Raw genomic sequence first — 22,016 nt, 5'->3', positions numbered from 1 at the left:
CCCTCCACACAGAAGCCCAGAGACATCCCCAGGCTTCTCCATCCAGGAACCAAGCTCAGTGGCTCCAAGACCTCATCACTGGACCAGACGGCATAGAAAGTGCTTCTGCATAGCCACCACTGGCCACGGCGAGGATGCAGCATCCAGGCCGTCAGCGGACGAGCCTCAGGGTCTTTTCAGCGCTGTGTCTGAATTGCAGCAGGCCTGGGTGCCCGCGGCAGCAGCAGCTCAGCCCAGCCCGAGCCATCCCTGCCGGCTGTGAAAAAGGCATTTCTTTTGAAAAATAATTTATAATTCACGCCGACCTCACAGCAGTGACGCACACCCAGTGGAATGCAGGCGTGTCTGCCCGGGAAGCTGAGACGTTAAAGCTCGGTGCAACGGGCCCATCCATCTCCCACGCAGAACGACAGGTGGAGGCGGCCGCCCGGGGCCCTCGGGGGAGGAGCCCAGCCTCAAAGGCTGACCAGGGTGCCCTCCTCTCGGATGGTTTCCATCGTGACTGAGGTAGCAGGTGAGGCCGGGCTGGGAGCCTGGGCCGATTGTCTACACACCAAGCTGGCATCCAGGAGGCCAGCCTGTTATCTTGGGGGCTGCTGGGACCCCCACTTTGGGGGCCTTCCAGTGTGTCTGCTGGCACCCCTGAGGTGGGCTCTGTGCCGGCGAGGCTAGCACGATGACGCCGGTGTCACGGGAACGGGACCACTCGGGGCCAGGGTGAGGGAAGGGCCACGGGGCCTGGAACCCAACTCCCGGCGGACGCCCGGCGGCTCCCTGGTGAGTCTGCCTGAGGACCCACGCTAGTCAGGGAGCCCAGGGGAAGGCCGGGCCCCAGCTCAGCTCTGCCCCGTCTCCCTGGTCCCTACAGTGGGCCTTGGTTTGCACGTCTCTGTGAGGGACGGGTCAGCCTCAGGAGCAGAGACTGGAGGGAAAGGCCCATGTACATGCCCCCACCACACACACCCAATCCTCGTAGCTCCTCCATGTTTCTCCAGCCGCTCCTTCATCACAGGCCCCCCTTCCTCCCCTGCAGGGAGAGCAGAAGGGGCGCCCCGCCCTCTGGTCCAGGAGGGAGCAGGCGGGGAGAGGGAGAGACAGCGCTTCTGAACTCCAACCTTATTGCCAGCAGAGCAGGACCCTGCCGTCACCCCCATTTACAGCTGGAGACGCGGGGACAGGGATGGGGACAGAAGGGCCCTGCCCCTCACCCAACCCTCACCCGCTGACACGTGGCGCGAGGCCAGACCCAGAACCCCGACCCGTGAGGCTCTCTCCACCCCACTGTCTGGGGGTAAGCGTGTTGTCCTGAGACCAGAACCTAAAACAACTGGAAAGTCCAGGCCCCCGTGCCCTCTGCGTGGCCTGAGCACCAGGGTCCACGTGGAGGGCAGTGCTTGGCCAAAGCGCACATGCCCCAGGACGCACATCGCCCAAGCCTCCAGGGCGACTCCTCGAACACCTGCACGCATGGAGTCTGGGAAACGGGAGCATCTGTAACGGGCCTGCTGGACCACGTGCAGCAGGCCTGCTGGCAAAGGGGCAGGAGCCGCAGCCAGCCCAAAGAGGAATTTATATCAGGGGGGGCGGGGATGACTGACGGACCCGAATCTCCCGCAAACAGCCTCCATGGCTCCAAGCGCCCTTCCCCTTCCACGGGAAATCCTAAGATGAGCAAAAGGACCCACTCCACACCACTCGCCACCAGAGCCAGGCAACGTAGCCACCAGGAAGCCCATCCCAGACTCTGAGCTCGGCAGGGGGTCCGCATGATGTCTGGGGCATCACTGTAGACCCTGGGTTTGGCTCGGGGGCAGAGGAGATGAGAAGGGCATCCCAGCACCCCCTCCGGCCACACTTCACAGACGGGAAGCCAGAGGCCCCAGCAGGTGGGTGGGGGTCTCGGCGCTGTGGCTCAGGACCCAGTTCCAAGGGTCTCGGCCACCCTTAGCAGGTGGGGCCCTGGATGCACCAGTCTCTGCCACAGAATCCTACACTCAGTTCCAAACACTGGGGTCCCATGTAAGATTCAGGGTGAGCATTGCATCCAAGAGATTAAAGAAAGAAGCGGAAGTTTGGGGAGAGCCAGCCGCTGCCTGGAGCCCGGAGTGGGGTCAGCCAGGTCCTGCCCAGTGGTGATGGGCCAGCCTCCCTGAGCTCCATCCATCCCTCTATAGGGAAGAGACAGGACACTGCAGGGAACTTTCTGGACCAGACATTCCGGAATTCCACCAGCCGGAATGCAGAACCCGAGCTAACGTCTCAGGAGGTGGTCCTCTCCCTGGAGACACCACCAGCATCCCTCAACCCGTGTCCCCCATACAATGTTCCAGCTTAGTGCTAAGTGGATGCATTTCGGGTCCACTCATTGCACACTGGATGCACCCAAATCCACCCAAATCAAGGACTGATACAAAAACAGACACGGCCTGCGAGACACTCCCTTCCGAGTCGCCCAGGACTGTCATTTTCTTTCCCGAGACACTCGAGGCTCCGCAGACTCCAGCACAGCCCAGCTATTCTTAGTGCACAGGGATCCAGAATTAAAACAGAGGAAACGCCAGCTGCCTCGGCGGTTTGGGAACTTCCCTGAATATGAGGTTCCAGCCACAAAAATCCCACAGCCAAGAACGACTCGTCGTGGACAACGGCAGCGGAAACAATGGCTTATGCAACACGGGGGCCAGGTGCACCCAGAGACAGGAATGGCTGTGTCCTCATGAGGGAGGATGCCCCAGGGTGCCCGCCCACACGGACAGACCTCGCTCTCCCAGAGAAATCAGGGGTTAGCGGGTTTAAGACAAAGACGAGAGAACATGCATTCCACTGCGGTCCATTCTCGAAGGCAAGGATGCTCAGCTGCTTTGTCCGGGTGTGTCCGTGGCACCAGATGAGCCCCTGGTGCACGGTGGGCACTCAGTCAATGCCAAATGCACGGAGGAGTTGCTCCTTGCACAGAGCCTGATAAAGCGTTGCCCCAAGACTGGACTGAACCCTCCCCGCATCGCGGAAAACCTGGGCTTTACAGTGGGAGCAGGATGGGCCAGCTGTGGTGACACCTTCTCCCTCGTTCCCCTCGGAACGCTCCTGAGAGGGGAAGGCAACCCGGGGCAGGACATTCTCCAGGCTCACGCCTGAATGAGCTCAGGGGGCTTGTCCTAAACCATAAGGCAGTGTCCCCGAACCACCGCCCCCTCCCTGGAAACTGCACCACCCAGGCTGGTCTTTGGGGAGATGACCCAGCCCCCGGAGGGCACGTGCAGCAAGCACAGACCCGTCCAGCCCCTGGGAGGACTAGTGGAGAGGAGGCCAAAGGTCTCCTAGCAACCTGCTCACCCTGGTCACCTCCCTCTGGCGGGTGGGGACTCCTCGGATCCCAGGCCCACAGGAGCCAGTCTGAGCGCCCACCACCGTCAGGCCCGGGCTGCCCTCAGCAGCAAGCCCACCCGCCCAGGATCTCCCAAAAAAGCGCCAGGCCCAGCGGTCACCACGGGTGAACCAGGGGAGCGTGGCTTCCCAAACGACAGGGCAGAGACGGGAGAGAAGGGACTGGAGACCTGTGACCAGGAGGGGTTCCTCCAGACCAGCGTGGCCAGCCCAGAACCTCTGGCTCCCTCCATCCTCTCAGAGTCGGGATGCTCTCCACCCTCACCAAGGTGGCCCCCAGCCTGCCCAGAGATAAGTGGGTCCCAGTCGGCTCCGACTCCACTGCTCAGACTCCCACAGGGGTTCCTGGTGTGTCTGAGTTGGAGGTGAGGCTGCGGGCCCATGGGATGCAGCCCTCCCACCAGGGGACCCCACCATGGGACCCCAACACTCCTCCATCCACAGCAGTCTCCCCGCTTGTCCACCAACACCCCAAGCAGGCCCAAACCCCACTGCCCAAACACCCCTCTCCTGGGCAGCCCACGGCTGCTGGCTCCCTGCTCCGAGGCCCCTGCTCAGATGCCACCTCATCTTGGGAGGGGTCTCTGAGGCCTTCCTACGAAACACCAGCCCCCCACCCCGGTCCACCTGTACCCCGTCTCTGCTGTATTTGTCTCCGTGGAAGCTGTCAGCCCCTGAGGTTCGGATCTGCTCAGTGTCTGTCTCTTCCACCAGCAGGTCAGCCTCACACGGGCAGGTGCTGGGTCTGTGATGTCCCCAATGTGTCCCCGCAGCGAGAACGGCACCCAGCAGGCAGGACGTGTGAAGGATGAGCACCAAGTGGGTGCTCCTCCCACTCGGAGGAGCCTGCCTCCTTGCCCTGGGAATGGCCTTCCCAGTTCACAGCTCATCTCTGGAAGCCTGCTGTGAAGGCCTGCCGAGGCAGCTGCCAAATCAGTCACTGCCCCCCACAGCCCCACAGTGGGCCTGCATGTGTGTGCACATGCTTATCCTCACACTGTGCCAGCTGAGAGTCAAGCTGGCCGCATATGAGAAAAAACCTAAAATGACGGTGCCTAAAAACCCAAGGTCAATCCCCATAGAAGGAAGTCTGGTCCCACTGTGCCAGAGAGCCAGACTCTGCACATCTCTTTGCTCCACCACCTTGGTGAACAGATTTCATTCTCAAAATCATCTCATGGTCCAGGATGGCAGCTGGAGCTCCAGCCATCACCACTACATTCCAGACAGCTAGAAGGAGAAAGGGAAAGAAGGCAAAAAGGGCTTCCCCAACTGTCTGCCTGCCTTTTAAGAAGTTTTCCAGAATCGCTCCCAACTCTTTCCACCCACCACACAGGCCCTGTCTATCAGGGAGGCTAGGGAATGTCTTTTGTCTAGGCACACCTCCACTGGGGTAAAACCAGGGTTCCGATGAGATGCTCAGCCCTGGGTAGGTGTCAACCTCACCGGGCTGCCCTCCCCTGCCCCGGTGAAGCCTCCCGCGCTGGGGCACCACTCACCATGAGAATGCGCCGGTAGCTGTCCCGGTCGATGCCCCAGAGCTTGAGGTCAGTCTTGGCCTTCACTGTGGCTGCTCTGGGGGTGCCGTAGATGAGTGCCAGCTCCCCAAAGCTGCCTCCTTCGCTGATGCTGGTCACCCACTCTCCATTCACGTACACCTTCAGGGAACAGAAGGAGAAACGTCACAGGGGCCGGGGGTCACCGCTGAAGGGGTCCCTGCAAGAAAGGGCACACGTCGCTGGGGACCCAGGCCCCTTGCTTGTGGGCAGGACTCTGCACCCCGGCCCAGGCGTGGCCTGGGTCTGTCGGCTAAGGTGCCTGGCTCACCCCAGTCCTGCTCAAGGCCACAGCTGGAGAGGCACAACCACACCGTCCCGGCAGCAAAGCCCAGGCGGGGGGCCCTTGGTCGTCAACGCCAATGAGCCAGGCCAGGGCCGGAGGGGGAAGCACGGCCCGGGGTTCCGGGTCTGCAGCAAAGTAAGTCCCGCCCACTCCCAGGCAGGCCTTCGAGCCGGTTCCTTATCAACGTGAGATTGGCCTCTCTGGGCCTCGGTTTCCCCAACTGCACAGCAATGATTTGGATGGGATTCCCACGGGGCATCCCCACTCTGACGCTCCAACCCAGGCAGGCACCTACACCTCAGCCACCTTCATTCATAAACTGCCCCTTCCCTCCCTGCCACTTGACACGTCGCCTGAGCAGCCCTCGGCCCCTTGCCCCACCTCCAGCACACCCTGCTCGCCAGGAAGGGGCCATGCTGACTGTGTCCTTCCCGGAGCCTCTCCTCCCCACGGCCGGCCGCGCCCAGGCTCCCCAAGCCTTCAGTCAATGGGAGCGAAGGCCGGCCCGGCTCCGGCTGTGCCGAGAAGAGCCCGGGACAAGTTTCCCTTTCAGCCTGAGTGGGTGAGGCGCCCCACACAGTGTCCCCACTATGCATTGAGGGCGCACGTTCTGCATCCGTGCAACAATAGCACAGATGGTGTATTATGCAGATTCGGTGACTATAAATTGACACAACACACCCTTTATTCCCTCAGCGTGTCAATGAGCTTAAGAATAGTTCCCATTGGCAACATGGGTGCGTATCAGGAAAGAATGGATTGCGATGAATCATGGAAGCGATTCTTACTGAAATCAATGACTCATTATCTTGATGATAACTGATGCACAGAATTGCCTACGTGCAAGAAAATGCTGTGCAGAGTGGTAACTCCATAATTCGTGCAAGTGAGGGTCAGGGTGGAACTGGTCAGCGGAGAAGTTTGTAGGGAAATGGACAACAGTGGTGCAGAGCCACCTGGAGGAGCCTGTGCCTGCCGGGGGTCCCCAATCACCCCCACCCGGCCCAGCCGTGCTCTCTCGTTCCTGGAGGGAAGTCGGGGCAGCTGGTTGCACGGGAGAAGACACTGGCATCCACTCGACAACGTCCTGTCCTCCCAGCAAGGCAGGGACGAGATGCGTGAGAGACAGCTGGCAACCCCGGATTTAGGGGTGAAGGGACCATAGAGAACATCCTCCTAGCCTCTGCCTCTTATTTTCTCAAAGGGAACCCAGAGCCCGGGGGGATGGTGATGACCCACTGACAGTCAGGGTAACTGGGGCACAGCCAGGCTGGCAGCGCCACCCTCGTCTTGCGCTAGTGCTCCCACATTTTTGTAAAATCCCATCTACAAGGTTTAACTCACCAGCATGAGCATGCACGGATCCTGAGTGTGCAGCTCAATGAGTTTTCCACCACTCAGATCAGGTACGAACGTGCCCGGGTCCCAGGACCTCCTGGTGCCCACCCCCCCAGGGACAGGTCCCCATGGTGACATGGGGCATGGAGAAGGGACTGCGCACACCACACCTGCTCCGCATGTCTGTGAGCGTTGGGTTTAGTGCCTCCGTTCCACTGCCGTTCTGTGGGTGACAGTCTCGAGTTCCGGCTGGGTTACAGAATGTTCCACCAGCGTCCTCGTATGTGATCCATGTGCCCTGGGTGGCATTTGCTGTGTCACAGGGTGGACATGCTGGCTTCAGAGGGTTCCCAACCCCACCGGCACCCACTGCACTTCTGCCCTCGCGGAGGGCCTGCTGAGTCGTGACAGCGAATGTGAGTCGGAGGTTGGGGGCCTCTCCCCCTCGCGCCCAAGGGAAACGAGGAAGCCATCTGCCTCCCACAGCTGCCAGGTAGGGGCAGGACGCCCCCCTCACCCGCCTCGAAGGGCACAGGGACCCAGGGGACAGGGAACAGTGTCTCAGCAGGGCCAGCCCGAGGCAGCTGCACCCCAACTTTTGTGGGGCACAGCCTCAAACAACAGGCAGGGCAGCTGCAGCTGCAGGGCAAGACCAAGGGGACCTGGGCCCGGAGTCATCGCCACGGGGGCCGTGAGGACCCCCTTCCTCGCCACGGCCTCCGAGAGCTCCCTCCGAGGCGTCAGAGAAAACCATTGTGCGGAGCCTCGGACGGGGCCCAGGGCCCCGAGCACAAAGGGGCCATCCTTCTCAGGACACTGGCCTCTGTCACCACGGCCGGCCCAGCACTGGGCCCCACCCCAGCTGGCAGGCAAAGGAGCGACTTCTTGCTTTATTTCATTTTTGTTTTTTCTTCTTCTTTTAAAAATAAATGGTGGGAGGCCCCACTGGGCTACATTTATACTCCCACATCAACTGCGGTTTCTCTGGCTGAAACCAGGGCTCCCACCTGGCTGTTCTGCATTCGTTCATTCATTCATTCATTCATCCATCACCCGTGGTATGCACTGAGTGCCCCTCGCTGCCCAGCATGTTCTAACTGCAGGGGTTCGGTGGTGGAAGGCAGGGGATTCAGGTTCACAGAACCAGCCAGTGGACAGGCTGTAGGCACATAATCACCCAAGCACAGATTCGTTATAAAACATGTTACCAGCCGTGAAGAGAACGGGATGCAGTGTCCAGGATAAAGGCCACAACAGAGTCTGTTCAGAGAGGGGTTTCTAAGGAGGTGAATTTGAGCCCAGCCCTGAATGGCCAGGGGCCACCATGCAAAGATTTGGGGGAAGAGAGTCTGATGCAGAGGGACAGGACTTGCAAAGGCTCTGAGGCAGGACTGGATTTGAAGGGTACTGGATGCAGCAAGACCAAGCGGGGGAGAGAGATGCCAGTGGGCAGGAGTGGTAGGCGGGGAGAAGGGAAGGGCTCAGACGTGATTCTAGAAGCAACAGGAAGCCAGAGAAGGTTCCAGCGGGGCTGACATGATCTGGTTTACATCTGTGATGCTCCCTCTGGTGCAGTGTGGAGAACGGCTTGGGGACAGCCAGAGGGGAGCAGGGGAGGAGCGAGGCATGCCCAGAGGAGACAGCCCTTGGCCAGGTGCACCAGCTCCACTTGGGAGCCTGTGGAAATGCAGATTCTCCTGCCGCGTCGGGCCCCTGGGTGGTTATGACGCAGGCCCGAGTCAGACAAGCTCTGACTCCGACTTTGGTAGGGACAGAGGTGGAGACAGCGACTGGATTGAAGGCACGGAATCTGCTTAATAAAATCCCAGAAGCGGGGACCCGGGGGGCACTGGACGTATTGGTCCGGGGACTTCAGACGCAGACCACGGCCGTGCCTGCCGCCGAAACCCAGGCAGGCGGCTGGGGCAGCCCGGGCTGCAGGGCTGCCAGGAGAGGCTGGGGTGTCCAGGCCCAGGGGCAGGGCTGGCTCTGCTGCCCCGCTCCACTGCCAGCCCCCCCACCCTGGGCATCTCAGGTCAACACTCGACGCCATAGAAAAGCTAACCGTGATTGAAATAACCCTCTGGGTAAGTGGAGACAAAAAACCAGTCACCTGAGTGAGCCACCAACCTGAGGATGGGAGTTGTGTGGCGTCACCCCCCCAGTTCCCTCCTTCCTTTCACACGCCACCCGGGCCAACCTGTCGCAGCCTGGGCCAAGAAATAACTCAGGTGTGTCATCAGGCTGTTGTTTTTGCTTTTCTTGATGGTGAGAAAGAGCTAACGGCCCGTCTCCTCCCGCCTTCCCAGGATTCCGCCAGGAAGAGCCAGAGCGTCTGTGAAGGGAGCCAGCACCTGCGTCCAGGTAAATCAGCTTCCCCCGCCCAGCCCGGGGCGTCTTTCTGGGGCAGCACTGGCCATGCCCACCTCTCTCTCTGCTCAGCTAGAAACGCAGCCCCACCCTGCTCTTCCCGCCAGGCGAACCCAGTTCTGTGCCTCAAGCACCTTTAGCCCAGAACACCGGGGTGGGTCAGGGCGGGGAGTTGATTTGTTCGGTTTTTGCGGAGGTGCGATCCCTAGCAAAGATGCCTCTTCCCAAAGCTCCTGTCTGAGGGGCCCAGGCCATGAGAAACAGCCACATGGGCTCTGTTTCCACCTCTCGGGGTGGCAGCCTGGCCAGCCAGGCTCCTCCAGTGGAACCCTAAATCCATCGTGGCTCCTGCGCCTCCTCCTGCCACCCCCCCCCCCGGTGACCCCACGCACACTGAGTCCCCCCAAGGCGGGGTTTTGTCAGGACCCTGAGCTGAGTCTGGAGCACCCTTGCTCCTGGCTGACCTTATGCCCTCCCTAAACGGGTTGGGTGTGGGGTCTGCGTGGGGGCCAGCACCCTCCTGTAAGCCATCAGCACCCCCCCTGTATCGGCCGTCGTTCCACTAACACCAGCACGTGTGGGGCGGCTCTGGTTCATCTGTCCTTCCGACAGAGGGGCAGCTCCTAACCACAGCGGGGCCACCAGGACCTTGGCAGAGAACAAACAGTGCAGGCTGGGTCCCTGGACGTGCTCCACAGGTAAGACGGTACTGGAAGGCACTGAGACACTGTAGAAAAGCCACAGCCAGCTCTGGGCCCAGCCACACAGCGCCCAATTAACCAACAGGGGACCGATTGACAGAGGGCACCCAGAAAGCAGGGATTCAAAGAGGGACGTGCACCCCCACGTTCACAGCAGCTTTATTCACAATAACCAAGAGGTGGAAACAACCCAGATGTCCACTGATGGATGACGGATAAACACAATGGTCCATCCATACAAGGGAATATTATTCAGCCTTAAAAAGGAAGGAAATTCTGACACATGCTACAACATGGATGAATCTTGAGGACATTGTGCTGAGCGAAATAAACCAAAAAAGGACAAATCCTGTAGGGTTCCACTCATATGAGGTCCCTGGAAGAGTCAGGTTCACAGAGACTGAAAGCAGATGGTGGGTGCCAGGGGCTGGGGGAGGGGGACGGGGAGTCAGTGTTTAACGGAGATGGAGTTTCAGTTTGGGAAGATGAAAAAGTTCTGGAGATGGATGGTGGTGGTGGTTGCACAACAATGTGAATGTGTTTAATGCCACTGAACTGTGTACTTAAAAATGGTTAAAATGGTAAATTTTATGTTATGCGTATTTTACCAATTAAAAAAACCACAACAGAACACCAGGCAAACATTGAGTGACAACTGACCACAACCCGAGGAGCTGATGGCCATGCCCTGGGCTGCCCCGTCCCAGGGACACTGCTCAGAGGCCTCGCTCCCTCCTTTGGCAGCTGGAGATGCACTCCTCCCGACATCTCGCATGAAACAGGAGGGAACTCGGGGCACAAAGGCAGGACCGGAAATAACAAAGCCTGGGAGAACCCAGGAGGAGCCGGTCTCAAGCGGAATGGTCCTCGAGCCCGTCAAGCTGGCAGCTGAGCATCCTTTTAAGTAGAAATGCTATGTTCCACGAATAAAACAAATTGGAAGATATTTTTATCCTCAGAAAAGCGGATTATAGCTCTTGGCAACACACACACGGCGGCAGGCACTTGTGGTGTCTCTCTGGAAAACCATAATTTAAACCAAACCTGGTGCTTTTGGCATTTGGTCACCTAGCCGCCCCCTGGGGCACTGTTGGTCAGAGGGCAGCGCCATCCCTGAGACAGGAGGGGGCATGCGGGACACCCAGCCCAAGCCCCACCCATTTAAAAGGCCAGAATGGGGTCCTCAGAGGTGAACCCACCTCCTGCGGGGCTCCGGGCATCTATGGGGCAGCGGTGCAGACGGTCAGTCTCCCCTCCCTGCTCCCCACTCCAATGAGACTGGTCTCTCTGCAGCTTCGAGGGCCACCCTCAGAAACCTCACAGCTAGCCCCGACGGCCCTCAGGCCCCGGCTGCCCCATGCCCCCAGCCAGGTCGTTCCCCTGTCCCCTGGAAGGCAGTCTGCAGAAACGAGCAGACACGGCCGCTCTTGGGCCCCAGAGGAGCTGCTACAGTTCCATCACAGAGCAGTAATCACAGTGATTACTGTCACACACAGCCCCATAACTCATCCGGCTGGCCGACATGCCGCTCTCTCATTCCAGATCCCTGACTGAGCATCTTTGATTCTCTTAAATGTGGCCTCACCCACTCGGCCGCCCTGCCCAGCCCTGCGTGTTTACCCTGTGCGGCTGACCCTCCCACATCACAGGAGGGTCCCCTTGGCCCCTTCAGGCCCCGCCCGGCCCCGCCCGGCACTCCCCACCGCCCACCCAGCCTGGCTGGAAAATCTGAGGAGACGCACAGAGGTGTGCCGCCTCGACGGACATCACGACAGCCCCACAAGCCACCGCCTTGTCCGTCAGCCCGACTGTCCCGAATCCGAGACTGCAGCCGGGAAGCGAGCGTCCGCCCACGGTGCCCAGACATCCTGGCTCTGCCCAGCCGGGGTGCAGGGAGCCCTTAAAGCAGCCTTTGTACCTGAACCGCCGAGCCGGGCAGGGGGGGCTGGATCTGCCAAGACAATATATTTGGGGAATTCCGGTTACAAGAAGGTGACCTCACTGTTTCCCTTCACAAAATCGCTTCCACGCGTCCCCCGCCTGGAGGGAAGCCAGCCACAAACAACACTCGGGGACGGAGGCTGGGAACCACCCTCAACTCAGGCCTCAGCCCTGACCCCCATCCTAATGGGCCCCGGGGCCTTGCTGAGACCTCCCTGGGGGCCGGGAGGGTCCTGTCGGATCAGCCAGCCCCTGGGCACAGGTCGGAGACTAGCCCCTGCTCTGAAGGAGCTCAGGGCCGCAGGCACAGGCCAGGCCAGTCCCACCTCACAGCAGACGAACAGGGAGTTAGAGACGACCTGGGGTCAGGGGGTGAGACCACGTGGCACTTTACAGTCTGCAACCAGAGTGCCGTCCTGTTGGACCTGAGTGAGTCCGGATGTGAGGCTGGTGCAGAATGTTCGAGGAGGAGGAACAGCCCTGCTAAGACGCTGAGTGTTCTGCGCCAAGCTCTGGTGACACAAGCTGGCACCTTGAAGACATCTTGGGAACTGAGTTGGAAGATTCGTCTGACTTCAATGAACACAGAAGAGAGAAGAGGACTCCGGGGGAGGAAAAGCAGGAGCTGAGATTTGGATCCACTTGGGGCTCCTATCTAGCAGGGAGGGGCCTGGTCCTCAGTTGTCAGCACAGTGAAGTGAGGAGGTTCTGCCTTGATGGGGAGGAACCTGGCCTGGGAGGGGTCTTGAAGGATGCATAGGAGTTTGCAAGGCAGAGCAGGAATAAGAACAGAGGGACAAGAGGGGTAAAGACCCAGAGGCGAGATGCTCATTTGTGAATTTCCTGCTTATTGGCCATCTGCCCCTACAAATCCCCAAGGGCAGGGGCGGTGTGCCCCCCGCCCCACCCCAAGTGTATTCTCAGGGTTTTGCAAGCACTCAATGAACATCTGAGCAAGAAACAGAAGAAGAGCAGAGAGAGAGGTCTGAGAACAGTGACGGGGCAGAGAGAAGAAGGTAGAGAAGGACCGGAACAGAGAGATTAGGGCCGGGTGGAAAGACCGGGATCTGACCCAGGAACAAGCCAGCCCCACACCTCCCAGGGCTTGCTCTGTCCCTGGGCATCTCTGAAAGCTAGGGCGGCTCCGGAGACGGCCGGGACCCAGGACGATGCCCAGCTGAGACTCTGGCTGCATCCCTGGCTGTCTTCTCTGCTTCCTGAGCTGGTTTTTTTTAACCCAAAGTGAAGCCAGCAGGAGTTGACTTTGTGGGCTGGCAGTCTGAGCCCAGGGTCACAGCCTTGGCCGCTTGTAACCCTCCCTCCTCCACACGCTTCCTCCGCGGCCATGGGCAGCCCCAGGCCTTGGCTCCCGCCTCAGCTTCCTTCTTCAGTGGGAGACAGAGGCCCATCCCACCTGACACGAAGGTCTGCCCCAGACGCCTGGGCCAGGCCTGCGTGAACGCAGGACGGAGAGAAACTCCGACTCCCCGTCTGCTTGGCCAGGGCCCTTGAGGTGACTCCGTGTGCCGCTGGCTTTGAGATCCCAACCGTGAGTCACTTCCTGTGCTGCCAGCTCCGGAAGCTGAGAGCCGTCTGCCCCGGTTCCCAGAACACGGTGACCATGGTGGACGCAGGTGGGCTGCTGGGGAAACAAATAAGTAAATGCCCCCCAAAATAGCCCTGGCCATACCGGAGGCCAAGCCCTGAAATAACGGCTGGGGCAGCCGGGCTGGGGTGGCACCGCTGAGCAGAGCGGGAACCAGCGCATGGTGTGTGGTCAAGGGGGTGCATGGGGGCCACTGATGCCCCGTCCCAGGTGCGGGTGTCCAAGGCCCAGAGGTGACTCGGGGACCAGCCTGGGACGTGGTGACTGTGCGCCAGGACTATGGACCCACAAATGCCGTCCCTGCCCTCAGGGGGCTTCCAGTCTGTTGTTGGGGGGTGAGGGGCTTAAACAAGCGGTCCTGAGGAAACGGGCATGACTTCGGAGTCCTAGAAGGAAGCGCTCACGCTCGGGGCCACAGAGAAAACCACAGGGTGAGACGCATCTGCCGACGCCCAGGCTGAGGAAGTGACTGTGGAGGGAGACCAAGAGGAGCAGCAGAGGCTGAGGTGACCCCGGCGAAGGGAGTGGCAGGGGCACCTGGCAGAGGGACTTGCAGCAGTGAGACACTGGAGGTTCCAGGAACCCAGAGAAGCCCATGTCACCTGGGCCCTTCCTGGGGTCACCTCAGAGGCCTGGGCCTGATTGGGAGAAACCCGCTCGAGGAGTTAAGTGAGAGACAAGGCCCGCGTGGAGAGCAGCCTGCGGGCCCAGCATGGACGCCCGCAGCCACTCAAGCTGGGGGCCGGGGCGCAGGGGATGGAAGGAGGCGTTTCTCCTCCTGACACAAAGCAAAGCTCTGCCGCCTGGAGCAGCCCCGTGAGAGTGCAGGTCCCCCATCTCTGGAGACAGGTGAAATGAGTACAAGGAGCAAGGCTGACTGAAAACCGGAGAAAATGACATTCTTCCAGACGGACGGTAATGACGCAGGTGTTCTGAGGACGGAGTGTCACGCTGGACACCAAAGGCCGCTGTCGGTTCCTGGTAAAGTCAGGACCTTTGGGGTCTGTGGACATTTAACTCCCCACCCACGTTAAGAAGCATTAACACCAGTGCAATCGAGTCAGCTGGGGCATCACGGGCTACAGATTCAGGGCCAAGTTTGGCCAAACGGAGCCACCAGGGATGGCAGTCCACACACGCAGGAGAGGGACGGCACCGGAACCGCGGCCACACAGCACGTGCAAGCAAGCGCTCCTCTTTTACACTGTGTTCTGATATTTTTTTTTTTTGAGGAAGATTGGCCCTGAGCTAACATCTGTTGCCCATCTTCCTCCTTTTTTCCTTTTTTTTTTTTTTCTCCCCAAAGCCCCAATAGATAGTGGTATGTCATAGTTGTACATCCTTCTAGTTGCTCTATGTGGGACGCCGCCTCAGCGTGGCTTGATGAACGGTGCAAAGGTCAGCACCCTGGATCTGAACTGGTGAACCCCGGGTCACCGAAGCGGAGTAGGTGAACTTAACCGCTAGGCCACCGGGCCAGCCGTGCTCTGACATTTTTATGTTATCTTTTAAATGAACTCTATGACTTTTCTGGATTAAAAATTAGAAATGTGTCACTCAGAAAGAAGTTTTCTCTAGACCTGAGCTTGTCAGCGACCCGGTTGTATAGAAAGAGGCAATATCTTCCAAAAACCGTTAAGACATACTTACATCCACTTCTCCTTGATCTATCACGTAGAAGTTGTCTCCTTCATCCCCTGTAACAAAAGAAGAAATACAAGAGGTTTAACGCAAAGGACACAAGTTTTGAGTTTGTTTTTCTGGCGAACAGTGTTTTGACACTGTGTTACCATTGTCAAACAAGACACTGGGTCTCATCTATTTTTTAAAAATTTTTAAAAGAAAAATTGTATACATTTAAGATGTGTAAAACGACCCTTTGATAGACGTGCACACAGTGAAATGATTACTGCAGTCCAGCTAGTTAACACACCATCTCCTCACATGGTCACCAGCACTGCCTGTGATGACCACACCTGAACTCCACTCTCTCGGCACATTTTCAGCACTCGGGACAGTTCATCCATTTTTTCAATGACAAGACTCTTGAAACGTATTGGGTTAATTTGTCATGCAAATTATGGCTCAGTTTCATTAGTGACTTTTCTCCAGGATAGACAATGAGAGTTTTATATTAATATATTTTGTTAAGTGAACAGCCCATCTTTTTCCCCATTGGCTACGGCTCAGAGAAAGAGAAAGGATCGTACCTTGCTGTATAACGGTCTCCCCGGCGATGTGAGTGACAGGGAACATGGCATCGAATATGTCGCTGGAAAAGAAAACACACCCAGTGGGGGAGCTGTGGTGGCTGAACCCGAACCACCACCTGAACCCACCTTGCCAAACCTCACCCAGGCCACACAGGCTTGGGCAAAGCAAGCCGTGTTCACCCAGGATATGGAAATCCATGTAAGTTAAAGAAGGGAATAAAATCCTTCATGACCCCGCTGTCCAGAGAGTAGCCCCAAGCCCTGGGCACGTGCCGTCCTGATCTGTTTCTGCACCAAGACAGGGTTTGCTATTCGGGTTTTTACAAAAACGGGATCACTGGACACACCGCTGTGGACTCCACTTAAAAAGCAAAAGTGACAAAAAATCGTGAACATTTCTCGGATCGGCAAAGATCATTCTACTGGACCCGGTCATCAGTCTCGACCTGTTTTCTGCATTTTTTCCCAGGGAAAGTACTTTCCATCAAGGGGGTCCTGAGACCCAGATGCAGGAATGAGACGTGAGTTTGGAGTCTCCGCGTTAGAACCAGACTCTACAAAATGCGACTCCATGAGCCACCGAAGCCGGAAAGGCTGACGCACGGGGCTGCGCCAACCAGGCAGCCTGGCCATTCAATTTCCCAAATTGAGATGTGAACGTGACCCTACAAGGAGGATGCGAAGGGGAGCAAGGAGGAGAGGCTGGGGGAAAGGTGGGGAAACGCCTGCACGGCAGGGACCTTGTATCCACAGGGTTGCAACCAGAACATAGGGTCAGAGGTCAGCATCTGGATCCCAAAACACAACCGGCACCCTGAGAGGCTGTGCCCACCCACAGGCGAGGGGCTCCCGAAAGAGAAGGGTGGAACTGGGGGCCCTCAGTAGGAAACAAGGGCTGTGAGTGCAGGATGGTCTGCTGACTCCTCCAGGCTGTGGAAGAAGGGGGTTCTCGGAAACCTTTGCTGGTCAGGGTGGGTGAGCCTCAGAGGGACTCACAGGCGCCCCCAGAAGCAAAAGCAAAATCAGAGATATAAGCAGCCCTGTGCCCTCTCATTTCCAGGGCCCAGAAAACATAGATAAGTAATCTTAGGATAGTAGTCATTTTCTATTTAAGAAACGTTTCTTCCTCTCTCTGAGAAGGAGGGCAGCACCCTGGGGAGGTTCACAGGAGCCGCTCCCTGGCCCCCTCCCCACCATGCAGTGAGGGGCCTGGACCAGCTGTCCCGCCGTCCAGCCCCTGGCATCCATGCCCCAGCCCAGGCTTTGCTTTCCGGCCACAGCATCCCTGGGGAGCATCTGCAGGTGCATCTGGTCACTGTTTTTCAAACTGCATTTCTTCCAAACCACAACACCAGGGCTCTTAAACCGAGCAGGTCTTTAAGAAATGATTTTACAATTCCTCTCTCATAAGTTAAAAAACTTTAACTCATGATGGTAAAATATTTCAAAAAATTCCATAAATAATCAAGCAGATCCCAGATTATTTATCTGGAATAAATAATCCAGCGTGGACTGGTGGAAGCATTCGACATCTCTGCTTCAGGTCCCTCTGCTCTGGGAAGCCATCAAGACTCACAGGAGGACCCCTGACTCCGGGTGTGGTGGGCAGTCACTGCCCACCCCCAACACACGCTCGGTATGTTTACTTCACAACGAGGCAACCGTGAAAAGGGCCCTTATTATTTGGTGTCTTTATCATTCACAGGCAGGTACTGTTTGCATCTCCATTCTCCCTCCTTGTTTTCTGAATTGCATCTATGTGGAGACATGGAGCCTGGTTATCCCCTCACGGCTGCCTGGCCTCCTTTGCATGAACACTCATGGTTCGTTCACCTGCTCCTGTCCTGAAGGACATTTCCACATTTCTGTAGTCACAAACGGGGCCACAAAGAACGTGAGGGCTCCCCAGGAAGAGACAGGCAGATACAATGCCTACACCCCCATAATCTGGGGCTCATGTTCCACCTGTGCGCTCCCCCCAGGCTTGAAGATTCAGGTTCCCAAACTGGGTGGCTTAGCACTTGCATCAGTCCCAGAGCATTTTCTGCATGCCCAGGTACATCTGCCCCCCTGGGCCCTGGCCTGGAACCCCACTGACCACAGAGGTATCTCCCTAGCTCCCGGGGGCATGGCCAGCAGAGATGCAATGCGGGGAGATGGAAGGAGCAAACCCCAACTCTGAGCAGCGAGGCTGGAGAGCCCAGCCTTGTTACCAAAAAGGCCTGCTTCCCCCATGCCCCTCGGCTCGTAACCGGCCAACGCTGGAACCAGAGGCGTCCAGGCCACGGCCACACGCGCTCTGGTAAGCTCGGCCCATCCCCCACTGAACAGCACCCACTCCCTTTCCATCGTCTGTATCATTTCAAACAAAACCCAAACCCCTCCCTCCCTCTGAGCACTTAATGGCATTAAAAGGCACTGGCTGCCTCCGTCCCTCAAAAGAAAAACAGCTTTCTATTCTAACCTGGAAGGTTCTACTGAAGCTTAAAGAGTCTCACATGTGGGTCCCCCACCCACCCTGGGCGCACAGTCACTGCTTAGGACTCGTCCCTCAGGGACTGTGCCTGGTTCTGGGGACAGAGACAGCCCCCAGTGCTCAGGGACAGAGATGTGGACACGTCGCAGCCATCGCTTCTCAGGGGTCCGAGGGCCGCGCTGCTCCATCCGCACCATCGCTGTGAGGTCAGGACTGGAGTTGTCTCCGTCTCCAGAGACGCTCAGCAACGTCACTCAAGGTCAGCAGCAAGGAAGAGGGGAGGCCGGACTGCACCCTGTCTGTCACACGACAGCCTGGATCTCCCGGGGTGCAGAGCTGTGGGGCGCACTGAAGGGCAGCTCCCCTGGGACACAGCCTGAGCAAGGACTCCAGGTGTGGAAGGGAAGGTGTGTTTGGGCACCCGGGTGAGGTCGGTCTCAGGAAGTGCTCTCAGAGACCAGGTCGTGGAGGGCCTCAGGTGACAAACCTGGGGATGCCCCCAGTCGGGACAGACCCGACTCGATTTCTCTCCATCACCAGGAGGCAGAAATGTCTGGGTCCCAGGAGAAGCCCAGGCAGAGGGCCCCCAGCCCTTTATTGGCCCCCAACAGCAACGTCCTAAGGACCATGAGACGGCATCCACCCGGCCTCAGTTCTCAGCTTGAAGGTGGGGTCCTCCATCTCCCGAGATGCCCCAGGTCCCAGAGGAACCACTGCTCCCTTAATAATGGGGGCAGACGAGGAAGGGGTGACCACTAGCCTTATTGCAGTGTCTCTGTGGGCTCAGGGGGTGCCTTCACTAAACCCCCTCCAAACAGCCCAGACATGATCTTGAGGACAACACTGCTCCTTATTTATTGGTTCCATCTGTTTTTGTCACTTGAGGTCCAGGGCTGGTCCTCGACCCTGTTGTACCACGGACGCCTTTGGCTTCTGGTTCTGCCTACGCAGCTCCTTCCAGAATAAGGATTTTAAATGTGCAAAATGAAATACATCAAAAATCAAATGAAATCACTTCTATTGAAACGCAGTACCAAAATGTTTACGGAATTCGTCTGCAGCACATTATGTACATGTTATTGCATCACTGCATCGCACAGCGAGCTCAGGAATTATTCATAATAACTATTCGAACTGTGAAGAAGGGACAAACATAGGCAACATTTCAAGACATCCGAACAGCCACGATGTGACATGAAAATGCCCATGTTTCCTGCTGGTGACAAGACGACAGCCCCGCTGATGCCACCTGCTCATGATGAAGGGAAACGTCAATGTTAGTAAGAGGTGAGCGAGAATCGGACAGCGAGTTTTCCCTCCCAAGTTCACGGACTCCTTCTAAGGTCCCCTCCCTCTGCGCCCTGGGCCGTCCTCTGAGCTGAGGGGCTGCAACCCAGAACAGAGCCCCTACTGGCAGGGCCGAGGCTGCAGACGGTGCTGGGTCACGATGGTGTCCAGGGAACACCCTGGCCTGGACCCAAACGGAACCTCTGTGATGCTCAGGGCCCACAAAGTCCCAAAGGCGGTGGGAGACCTATGCTGGGTCCCGGCTCCCACCTGGCCCACAGCTCAGATATCACAGCCCTTTGGAAGTTCCTGCCCCAATCACCCCCATCATGGTGCCTCTCCCTCCCTGGGGCCCCTCTGTTCTTGCCCTCCTTACTCTGCTGCTGATGTTTCCTGACTTCCTGCCTCCCCTAGCTGACTGTGGGTTCTGAGAATGGAGATCACATCTCCACTGCACCTAATGCACAGTGCCCAGCCGGGTCTAACTCACAGCAGGTCCTCAGTACAACATGGATGGAAGGAAGGATGGATAGATGGTGATGGAAGGATGGATGGATGGATGGATGGTGTTGGAGGGATGGATGGATGAATGGTAGGTAGATGGATGAATGAGTGGATAGAAAGAAGGACAGTGGATGGATGGGTGAAAGGATGGTGGATGGAAGGAAGGATGGATAGATGGTGATGGAAGGATGGATGGATGGGGCCGGCCCCGTGGCTTAGCGGTTAAGTGCGCATGCTCTGCTGTTGGCGGCCCGGGTTCGGATCCTGGGTGCACACCGATGCACTGCTTCTCCGGCCATGCTGAGGCCGCGTCCCACATACAGCAACTAGAAGGATGTGCAACTATGACATACAACTATCTACTGGGGTTTTGGGGGAAAAATAAATAAAATTATTAAAAAAAATAAAAATAAAAAAATAAAAAGGATGGATGGATGGATGGATGGATGGTGATGGAGGGATGGATGGATGGATGGTAGGTAGATGGATGAATGAGTGGATAGAAAGAAGGACGGTGGATGGATGGCTGAAAGATGGTGGATGGAAGGATGGATGGAAGGATGGTAGATGGACGGAAGGATGGTATATGGATGGATGGATAAGCTGGAAGGATAGTGGATGGATGACTGCAATGGTGATTGATTGGAAGGATGGATGGAGGACGAGCTGTCTGTTAAGGCAGCTCCAAGATAGTAGATCAGCTAGGATGAGTGTGGGTCTTTTGACAAAAGTCCCTGCTTCCTGAAGCCATTCTCTATCAAAGTGTTAGCAGTCGATCTGAGTCCTGAAGCCTCATTCTTCATTCTCTCATTTGAACCTCAAAACCGTAGGGAGATATTGGCCCCCATTATTGTTCCCACTTTACAGACAGAAAATCGAGGCTCAGAAAGGTTAAGTGACTTGCCTAGGGTCACAAAGCTGGCTTAGGGTGCAGTTAGGTTTACGACCCCCACTGTCCCCCCAACAGGCCCCATTCATTCATCCTCAGAGGATGCACAACAGAACACACTGGGGTAGGGGTCTCAGCCCCTCTCTGGCAGTGTTCACCCAGGCCCCACCCCGTGGGGTGGGTCCACACGGAGGGTCCAGGCCCCTAAGATGGAAGCAGCTCCAGGCTCCCGCTGGCAAGACGAGTCCCCCTGGAGATGCCCTCAGGTCCTGAGAGGGTCAGACGCTGCCTGCACTTGCCAGACAGGACTGTCCATCAACCTCAGAGCATCGAAGACAAGAGCCCTTCCATCTGCCCAGGTCACGCTTTCACTTCTGGGCAACCTGGCTGCCCCCTGAGCCCCAACCGGCGACCCGCTCCCTCGGTCCCCATGACCAGAGGGAAAATTCAGTGGAACCCAGCGGTCTTCCCCAAGAGAGACATGTTCTGGAAGCTGGCGGTCTCATCCCGAGGTGCCCCCTTCCCAAGGCCACTGTGTGAGCATCACTGTCCCCGGTTCTGCCCACGAGGGCCATGGGCATCAGACAGCTCCCGTGCTGCTCAGCCTCCCGAAGACGTACATCACCCTCAAAGCCCAGAACTTTCCCTTCACACCTGACTCTCAAGGGTGTGGCTTCCCGGCTATTCACACGGAATTGATGTTTTCAATGACACATTAAAAGTGAGGTCTGACCCTCAGGTCAAATCGCCACCGATGAATCCCAACTTGCCATATTTCTGGAAAAAATCACGCAAATGGAGCCGTTCCATCTTGGGCTTGTTATTCCCGCCAAACAAAAGTAGTTTCAATGTTCGTTACAGCTAATTCCAACAACAGAGAAAAGTTCTGGTTTTCATTTATTTTAAATCTGAGCTCCACCACCCAAATGCCATTTTAAAATAAGGCTAATTCTTGACTTGCAAGTAAATGTTTAGAACACTTACCGTTCAGAATGGTAAGATGTTTTACGGCCTTGAAAACAAGACTTGCCAAGCTAAAATCAAGCTAGCCGGCCCAGCCCACCTGCCCCTCTATGTAAGTTCCAGTCAAATGGCGCCTGAACTAGAACAGACTCTAGGGCAGCAGAGAAGGCATGGCGAGGTGAGGGCAGGCCTCCCTCCGCCCTCAGACACAGCCCCAGCCCTGGGAGGTGGTGCTGGGCGTGCCTGGCTCCCGGCTCCCCGTCGGCACCCGCCTCCTGTGATGGCCACGTGCCCACAGTCAGCGCCGTCCGCCAGACACTTTCTGGGGTGTGAAGGATCCTTGTCGTCACCTACTGTCACCTTCGGCCAGCCCCCATCTCCCTCCAGTCCCAGCAGACGCCAGATCCTGGGCCCCTGAGCCCTCGGGGGTGTGAACAGAGGATTGCCATGGAAACGGGGCCTTCTCTGAAACCTGCATCTCTCCCAGGATGAAGATGACATG

The 22,016-nt window shown here is 57.4% G+C and overlaps 1 protein-coding gene across 3 annotated transcripts in view; it reads right to left on the bottom strand.

The window, feature by feature from the left end:
* PRKAR1B (protein kinase cAMP-dependent type I regulatory subunit beta) overlaps positions 1 to 22,016 on the bottom strand; it is a 149,509-nt gene that overhangs the window by 33,626 nt on the left and 93,867 nt on the right. For all 3 annotated transcript variants that reach the window (XM_058569459.1, XM_058569458.1, XM_058569460.1), the window contains exons 5-7: positions 15,393 to 15,454; positions 14,833 to 14,879; positions 4,884 to 5,042 (exon numbers count right to left, since the gene is read on the bottom strand). In XM_058569459.1, the coding sequence (XP_058425442.1) occupies positions 4,884 to 5,042; positions 14,833 to 14,879; positions 15,393 to 15,454 (268 nt within the window). The remainder of the gene's footprint in view (positions 1 to 4,883; positions 5,043 to 14,832; positions 14,880 to 15,392; positions 15,455 to 22,016) is intronic.

Source organism: Diceros bicornis, chromosome 26, assembly GCF_020826845.1.
Source record: "Diceros bicornis minor isolate mBicDic1 chromosome 26, mDicBic1.mat.cur, whole genome shotgun sequence".
Lineage (NCBI taxonomy): Eukaryota > Metazoa > Chordata > Mammalia > Perissodactyla > Rhinocerotidae > Diceros > Diceros bicornis.
This window is presented reverse-complemented; position numbering and strand designations above follow the sequence as displayed.